At 37.0% G+C, this 9269-nt stretch overlaps 1 protein-coding gene across 4 annotated transcripts; it reads right to left on the minus strand.

Moving 5' to 3' along the window:
* Positions 1–1348: 1348 nt before the first annotated feature.
* LOC101893857 (protein transport protein Sec31A) lies at positions 1349–9269 on the minus strand. 4 transcript variants are annotated; one of them, XM_020035938.2, is made up of 13 exons: positions 9112–9269; positions 8676–8925; positions 7652–8621; positions 7347–7590; positions 7178–7293; positions 6683–6742; positions 6410–6521; positions 4908–6340; positions 2972–3133; positions 2607–2720; positions 2164–2544; positions 2027–2098; positions 1349–1945 (listed from the first exon to the last, which is right to left on the minus strand). In XM_020035938.2, the coding sequence occupies exons 2-13, from the start codon at positions 8870–8872 to the stop codon at positions 1757–1759; spliced, it is 4050 nt and encodes a 1349-aa protein (XP_019891497.2). In that variant the 5' UTR covers positions 8873–8925; positions 9112–9269; the 3' UTR covers positions 1349–1756. The 4 variants fall into 4 exon arrangements, with proteins under 4 accessions (XP_019891497.2, XP_019891499.2, XP_019891500.2 ...); XM_020035940.2 differs by lacking the exon at positions 6683–6742; XM_020035941.2 differs by lacking the exon at positions 2972–3133.

Below are 9269 nucleotides of genomic sequence, written 5' to 3' on the forward strand. Positions count from 1 at the left end.
CCTTGCTTTCCAAAATATACAATAGTCCAACGAATTGGTATCCGTAAATTTTGGTGGCCATTGTGCGCTGGAAATGAAGCGAGGAACGTCATTTTGTAACCATTCTTGGGAGGCGCGTGCTAAGTGCGATGGCGCTGAGTCCTGTTGGAATGTCCAAAGGTCTGCGGCCAAAATGTTTGCGTGTCCAAGGCTTTAATACACCCTCCAGAATATTTTCGCGATAAATATTTAGCATTTATTCTGTTGTCACGGTCGATAAATACGAGCGGAGAGAGATCATCGTCTGCCAACCGAAGGTGCACATTTTCAGCTGACCTCTTCGGCAAGTAAACACGATCATTTTGTTTGTTTACAATCTGCTGGACAAAGAATATTTTCTCATCGGAGAAAACCAAATTCGGCAGTTCACCACTTTCGGCCAAGCGAAGCAACTCTTTAGCTCTTTTGAGTCTATTTTCTTTCTGTTGCGGCGTTCTTGCACTTTTTGGAATTTAAATGGCTTTATCCCGAACTCATTTTTCAATATTTGCCGAATGGAATATTGCGATATGTTCAGCTTACGAGGCATTTTTCGGCCACTGTCAAGTCGCTTCTTTACTTTTCGAACCATTTCTGCTGATGTTGCTGTTTTCTTCCGTCCACTTCCTTGACGTCGGGCTACGCTACCAGTATTACGGTAACGAGCGATGGTACGAGACACAAATGTTTTATTCACATTTAAATGCTGGAGTGCTTTAACGATTGCCACTTGAGGTTTTCCGGCCAAATATAAAGAAATCACATTATCACGCTTGAATTCCATCACGAGTAACTTTTTCACCAAAATGCTTTTGTACGCTTGTAAACAATATAATGAGCTGTCACTGGAATAACTTTAACAGCTGTCGGACGAGTGGCTTAGAAATGACAACAGTCTGAAGTTGGTTGCAGTTTTTTCATCTCACGCTGTATTTCTGTTAAGAGAATCAGAAGTAAAATTTGATTGTCTATTCTTTTAACAGAAATGGTGAGTCAGTCATGGAGTTTATCTGTTTCCCCCTTAAGATCTGGGACACATTTTCATATATCATCTCCACTTATCGCATACGTTTGAACTATTAGTGATAAATTTTAAAACTGTAGCTTCAGTAGTTTAAATTGGAAATACTTAATGTCTAAATCACTTTGTAAAACCACAGGTAAGGTGAAGTATTGCGAGAACGAATTGTCCACTTTCGGGGTTGATTACAAATTAAAAATATTTCATAAAGATCATCGGAGGCTAAGCCGTTGGTTCCAGTAATTTAAAGTTATTTTGGTACTAAACATAAATGATACAATTTTCATGATTAGAAAAAAAAGAAAGTAATCCTGAACTTAGAAGTTAATATATTTATTATCATATTTTCGTTCACATTATTTGTTTTAAACAATAATTGTATATGGGGATCTCAAAAACATTATGATAATGACATTCAAATGATAGAACTAAAAACACCAGAAACGTCGAGACAGTGTAACGGGGATAATGAACGACACAATTTTTAAATAATCATTTCTGAGAAACATCGAAAAATAAAGCCACTTGTTGCTTTGTTTCTTTACACAAATTACAAACGTTACGTTGAGTTTTGTGTAAAATTTAAGGGAATTTAAAATGCACACAAAAAATAAACTATTATAACAGAACATATAAAGGTATGAATGCATATGTAATTATACAAAAAATAATATTATGGAATAGTATTGCAAATTAAAAGTCGTTTCGCATTTAATCTTATCGTAGATACACTTGCAAATCAGACGCCGACTGAATTAGCACCTTAAGACCGGGCATAAAACCAGCACACTGGGAGAAGTCTGAGCCAAATGCAATTTGAGTATGTACTTGCAAGGCATTGCCATAGTCACCAATTTGAATGAATTGTATAATTTGATTCAAAGCATCAATGGTTGCGGAATGGAGCTGCAAAAAATGAAATGGATCGAATTTAACACTAACCAACAAGGAAACTACAATCTCAAGTGTGGCATCATTTTAACTTACCCTATTATCTCTTAGACAATCGTAAAGATTCTCCAATCGTTTGGTTACGTCAACAAACTTACGTTTAGTACGCTAGAAAAAAAATGCGCAAACGTAAACATATGTATGCATGACATGTGTTTAAAATAAATATTTACCGGATCATTAGTGGCATTCAAACAGTTTGTCTTCAATTCCTCCAGTACAGTTTGTAGATAAATATATTCTTCTGGTAGTGGCGGTTTTTGTTTGGGTGGTTCTGGTTGGCGTTGAGATGGTAAAGTTGCTTGTTGTTGCTGATTCGGGTCATTGTAGCCACCTACCACGGATTGGGTTGGCTGTGTTTGCCATTGCGGCACTTGTTGTTGTTGTTGCAGTGACTGCTGTTGGGGTATAGCAGATGTTTGGAAATTCATATTTTGTTGTGGCGGCATATTATTATTTTGCATAGCTGTGGCTGGATTATAATATGAACCCATTTGCGGAGGCTGTGCTGGATTCAATACATTCAATGGTTGATTTGGTGGTGGCATACCTCCCTAATAAAATAAATAGAAACATAAATAATTACTTCTCCAAGTATACATTTCTTTATACCAACCTGTTGATACTGAGCATTAGGATCCATGTAACCATTTTGATTTTGATTGGGATCAACACCAAACAGGGGATGAGTTATAGGAACTGGGGCTGATGGGGCTTCTGGTTTCTTGGGCTAAAAAATAATATTTCATCAATACAAGAAATCTAAACAAAATTTTTTCTCAAACAAGAATAAACAAAAGGAAAAGGTTGGTCTTCCATAAAATTGTATTAGGAAACAGATGGACAGAAGGGAAGCATTTTTAACAATTGTTAGCCAGCGAAAGACGTAATATTTTTGCCATACACAAATCAGTACAAAACATTATAACAGAAAGTATTGAACGTGTGCAGGTTGTTTGAGGCTCTTTTTTCATCATATACCTGATACTTATTTGAGGATTCGCTGTGAACTTGAGTAGTATTCGTAGCATAAGGTATATCATAATCATTGTTCTTCTCATGATTTATGACTTTTTGCCATTTACGAGTACCTGCATGTGTGGCTGACATTTCATTTGCACGGTTTTGGGAAAAATACGGATTCTATTTGAGGTTATTCGTTTGTTTGAAGAAAAGAGATTACCAATAAATAAAAGAACCAAAAAGAGATAGAAATAAAAAGATATAAAGAATGGAAAGGAATAAATAAAAAAATCATTTGAGTTTATGTTAGAGAAAACGATATATATATACAGGGTGAGATGAAAAAACTGCAACCAATTTCAGACTGCTGTCATTTCTAAGCCACTCGTCCAAACAGCTGTTAAAATTATTCCAGTGACAGCTCATTATATTGTTTACAAGCGTACAAAAGCATTTTGGTGAGAATTTCCCAGAAAAAAAGTTATTCGTAATGGAATTGAAGCGTGATAGTGTGATTTCTTTATATTTGGCTGAAAACCCACAGAGCAACCCTGCATTTAAATGTGAATAAATATTTTGTGTAAATTTAGCGTAGCCCGACGTCAAGGAAGTGGACGGAGGAAAACAGCAACATCAGCAGAAATGGTTCGAAAAGTAAAGAAGCGACTTGATTGAAACCGCGCGCAGTGGCCGAAAAATGGCTCGTGAGCTGAAAATATCGTAATATTTCATTCGGGAAATATTGAAAAATGAGCTCGGGGTAAAGCCATTGAAATTCCAAAAAGTGCAAGAACTTACACTGCAACTGAAAAAAATAGACTCAAAAGAGCTAAAGAGTTGCTTCGCTTGGCCGAAAGTGGTGATCTGTCGAATTTGGTTCTCTCCGATGAGAAAACATTCGTTGCCCAGCAGTTTGTAAACTAACAAAATTATCGTGTTTACTTGCCAATGTGCAGCTTCGGTTCGCAACCAGAACTCAAGCGCCGACCATGGTGATGGTGTGGGCCGCCATAATAGCCGAAAGTCGCTCTCCGCTTGTATTAATCGACCGTGGCGTCAGAATAAATGCCGAATATCATCGCGAAAATATTCTGGAGGGTGTATTAAAGCCTTGGACACGCAAATATTTTGGCCGCAGACCATGGACATTCGAAGAGGACTCAGCACCATCGCACACAGCACGCGCCACCCAAGAATGGTTACTAAATGAAGGTTACTGAATGAAGGACTCATTGAAGGCCATAATTTGTGCCAAAGGTGACAAATTCGAACAAATCTAAACTTATTCTAAAATTTGATGCTGTTTCCGACATTTTTTGCTTTCATTCAATAAAATTTAATAAAAATAAAGTAAAAATTATGGCGTTTGACTTTGTTGCAGCTTTTTTATCTCACCCTGAAAATGTAAGCGATTTATTGAAACATGAATTCGGTCACTCCCTCCGGAACGGAAATGCTAAACAAAGAACTCCATTTAATAAGATTGCGTAGTGCAGCTACCTGATTTGTCTGAATATAAGAATAGAAACGAACCAGTTACATGAATCCTACTGTATGAAAGTCTTTAGAGAATATGGGATATGTCAAAACAAAAAGGATACAGAAGCGATGTATTTGTTTCAGAACATAGACAAATTTCATACTTAATCCTGCCAAGTGCTATAAACTTTCTAACACCCTAAGGCTGTTCTAACCATTTCTTTTTTCATTTTCATTTTCTTTTCATTGATATTTTTTAAGCTCTACCATGAATCTTCAAAAATGTCACAATATCTCACCCCTTTGGGTAAACCCTTTAGGAAATGCCATTACTAATTCTGTAGGTCAGTCAATGAGCTCTTTTATCTATGAATGCAGATGGCTAAGAAGGCCATCCAATTTATGAATGGTTGTTAATATCAATTCTTTTCTTAAAATAGAGAACATTCTAATGATAAAATATGTCTTATCTTACCGGTCTTGACGATTTCAATGCTGGTGGATCATTCCATCCAGGTGGTGGTGTGGGATTGCGTTGAATATTTTGCATTGGTGGTGGTGGAATAGCAGCAGTTGCTGTGTCCATGGGTCCAGCTCCAGGCATATAGGCATTATTACTGAAAGGCGTTGAATTAAATGATGGTTGCATTATTTGTGGTGCTGGTGCAGCAGCATTAAATGGTGTTGTATTAAATGTAGATGGTGCTTGAATGGGTGCCGCGGTTGGTTGAAGAACTGGTGGTGGAGCTTGATATGTATTGCCGTAACCTCCCATAGGCCCAGCAGGAGCCACCGATGGATCCAACACATATTTGGCTCTGGAAATTAGACCGCCACCACTTGTACTACCACCTTGAGATGAAGACGTACTTAATGGACGTGGAGGTTGGGGTAAATTATCATTAGTGGGTGGTTTGACGGGTGTTGGAATTGCGGCACTAGGATTATATAATGTGGGTACTGGTGCAGCATTGGGTGGTGGTGCTGCCTGATTAAACGCACCTCCAGCCATTGGACTGCCAACAGGATTTGAATTCCATGTATTTGTGGAGGCATATTGGTTGGCATTATTGGAAGTTGCCAAATAACTCATGTTTTGATTTTGATGAGAAAACGAACCTCTAGGCTGTAGGCGTTGTTGATGGACATTTTGTTGACCCATCATTTGATTACCATATTGCGGCTGTTGCAATTGTTTTGGCTGCGGTTGAACAATATTAACAATACGTTGTTTCAAATCATCTAATTCTGGATGGGTGGATGATGCTTTTATTTCCATAATATAAGTCAAAGCGGCCGTAAAAGCACCTTGAGCCACCAGAAGGCCACCATACTCCTTTATAAAGTCAGCAACCTTTGTATTTAACTCAACAGCTATGCCTTGTTCTTCCAATGATTTATTCATAAGCATTACCACCTCGGCCAATTCTTGCAGTTCTGTGGTACTCAATTTATAATTTGGATTATTATTTTCCAACTGCTTCAAACTATACCAAGCTGTTACCAGCTTATCAATGTTACCAGCACATATGTAACAGAGCATAGCATTGCGTATGTAGTCCAGACTGGAAACACTCTCATTTAAAAGACGATCACCTAACTTTTCACAGATGTCTACCAGTTTACGTTCACTGTGGCGGAGGGCAGCCACCAACGCTTCCTTCCACGAATCGATGGTACATCGTGTTACAAAATCCATCCAATCGCGTGTCACTAATGCCGAAATTACATTGGACAGTTCACTTTGTTGTTCTTGCAAATAACGATTTTGTGTTTTTGTAAGAAATTCAATACCAGCTGTCGAGGCTATTATAAATGCTTCGGGTATACGTTTTGAATTCAAACATAACTGAACGGCAGCCTCAAGGTTACCGGTGAGCAGTGCTTCAGTAATTAGACTATCGGCATCTACAAAAAAATATATTGGAAAAATTAGAACAAAATATTGATCGATCGGTAGACGTTTGTTTTACTTACGCTCTCCGCTAGGTATTTTAAATTGAGGTTTCTTTGTCAACTCTTCATCACTTGCAACAGTTTTCTGTGAAGCAGCAATTCCATCGAATATTGCATTATTGTCAAGTTGTTGCTAAAACAGAAATTGAAAAAATTATAACTTATATTCCTTAATATTCAAGAAGTAGCAATTTTCGAGCAATTGCTTTATTCAAGCTTTTTAATATAAAAACCAATATATATCGATCCACAAAAATATTTACATTTTTAATGGAACCTAAGCTTACCGCTTACCATAAAACTATTTGTGCTGCCATCAGTACTTTGATCACATTCAACATCCGTTGAATCACTCTTTTAATTTTGTATAGCATGAGTATTTGTATCACAGTAAAAATTGGAAAGAAATGAAATGGATTTATTTACATTAAGCTTGTTGTGTGTCGGTGTCTTTTCTTTATCAAACTAAAATTATCAACACTCAATTCTCTATATTTTTTATAAATTGATAAAGAAGAGAGGAGCTGGCAGGCACGCATAGATGCTGTTTACACAAATAGTAAGGGTTTGTGATAAGAAACTAATTGAAAACATAATGCATACATAAATGACTGCACAAGAACTAATACTGAAAGTATCAACGTGGTAAGAAAGTGCTTATCAGTTTTAGAAAAAATAAAAAAGTAATTAAACAGACATAAGGGAGCAAACATTCTTTTCGTTCTTTTTTAAATGATAACTAAAGATCTGTTGATACAAATATTACTGAAATGAAAACTCAATACTTACATGTGTCAATTGGGCCATACGATTATTTAATTGATCCATATCTTGACTTTGTTGATTAGCATCTTCTTCGGGCAAATATTTGGAGAATTTACCATCAGTATCCTCCTTATTGAAACCTAAGTTTAACATAGTGAATTAGATATTTCTTGACGTAAAGCTTATGACTTACCTAATAAATTTAGAATTTCTTCTTTAGGATTACGTTCAAAGTTGGCCTTAATAAAGTACCATAAATAACGACCATTCTGATCGGGCATTTCGTCGGCCTTTTTTCGACAGTAATCAACAAAATTGGACTCCTCCAAAGACTTTTCCAAAGCCTGAGCCCTTTCGACAAGAACAGGCTCAGTGGTTACTTGGGAAATATTTATAGTTTTTGTTTTGTTATTGAAAGATACTAGTTTGCCACCAAACTAAAAAGAGACTTCCATGTTATAAATGAAATGAAATATAATCAATCTTATAGATACTTACGCCAAATGTTACCCCACTCGGTTTTTTTATCCACTTGGGTGCATATTTCAAATCCTGATATACAATTGGAGCCGCCTGTTGGGGTATGGGAGCCTGGGCAAACTGATCCATACCCGGAAATGAATCGGCAATTTTATTGGACGTCTGCACTTGCTGTTGAACACCACCAAATAGTGAATAAATGGAAACGTTGCCATCTAGGCTAGAGCTGGAAATTAAAGCAGGATTACGTGGACACCATTGTACGTCTGAGTACCACGTTGCTGTTGTGGCTACTTCAGACAGTATTTCACCTTCAGCAGATTGTGTGTTTGGATTCCAGCAATAGATGCGATTATCTTTACCACATGATACCATTAAATCAATATCTCGTGGACACCAAGACATACCCAAGACACCACGTTGATGTATCTGCATTGTCTTAGCCGGGGCCGTGGCATAACGCAAATCCCATAATTGTACCACCGGCGCCTGATCATCCTCGGAGGCTAACCATACTTGTGTGGCTGCTTCCGGATGCCACTGTATAGCATGCCAACGTACTCTGGATTGAGTATCAGAAAGTTTTATAATTTGTTCGCTTTTACGTAAATCCCAAATAACACATCTTGAACTAAATACCGATGCCAGAATATGTTGCACTTGACGATTCCAAGCAACATTCTTTACATCCTCGAAAGGTTGAGTTTTGGTGCCAGGATTCATATGTGTTGAGGTATTATTTAAATCCCATATGAAAATCTCCGACTCTGAAGCACAGGATGCCAAAAGATTGTTTTGGAATGGATTAAAATCCAAACCACTTACCGGACCGGTATGTTTATCTTGTCTTGCAATTAAACCATCTTCGTTTGCCAACATTTTTGAAGGCGAGTAGATCATAACATGACCACCCTCACAACCGCCCACAATCAAACCATTGCTGTGTGTAGCTCCAAAGCCGGTAGGACTCCAAATAATTTTCTGAAATCTTAAAAAAAAAGTGTCATCATTCCTAAAATTTCCATATATATTTTTTATATACCTATATTGGCTAGGTGTTGATGCTTTGAGTTCCAAATCATAGCTGGGATCACCAAAATTTGTCGAATAAATTTCCAATGTTGAATTTGCATTAGAATCAAATTGTTGAGCTGCAGTTCCGGCTGCCAGATAAATAGGATTCTGTGGCAATGGTGACCATGCAATGTTCACAGTTTTCTGTAACTCTTTGATTTTCATCTTGGCACAGCGATTTCAAATTATCCCAACAAAATCTATAGGCCAAAAGCCACCTAAAAGCAATAAAAAATTTCTAAAATTGTGTCAACCGAACGATCTGTGTTTATTTGCTGGGACCAATTAAAAATGCCCCCGTCATCAACTTTTCTAACTTCTTGTTCTCTCTCACAGCACTACTCTTTCTGCCTAAAGGTTTAATTTCAAGCTATACTTTAAAACCGTTTTTCCACAAGTAATACCTTTACGATTGTTTTCTTAATAATTAATTGTTTTTTTTTTTTTTTTAATTTATTTGATAAATTTATCTTGATTTATGAAACAAATTTATGCCGACGTATATTTTTTCGTTGATTGTTCTCAATAAGGGACACGTAAGTCGACTAGTAGACTTTTGAAT

The sequence above is a fragment of the Musca domestica genome, unplaced genomic scaffold, assembly GCF_030504385.1.
Source record: "Musca domestica strain aabys unplaced genomic scaffold, Musca_domestica.polishedcontigs.V.1.1 31, whole genome shotgun sequence".
Taxonomy (NCBI): Eukaryota; Metazoa; Arthropoda; class Insecta; order Diptera; family Muscidae; genus Musca; species Musca domestica.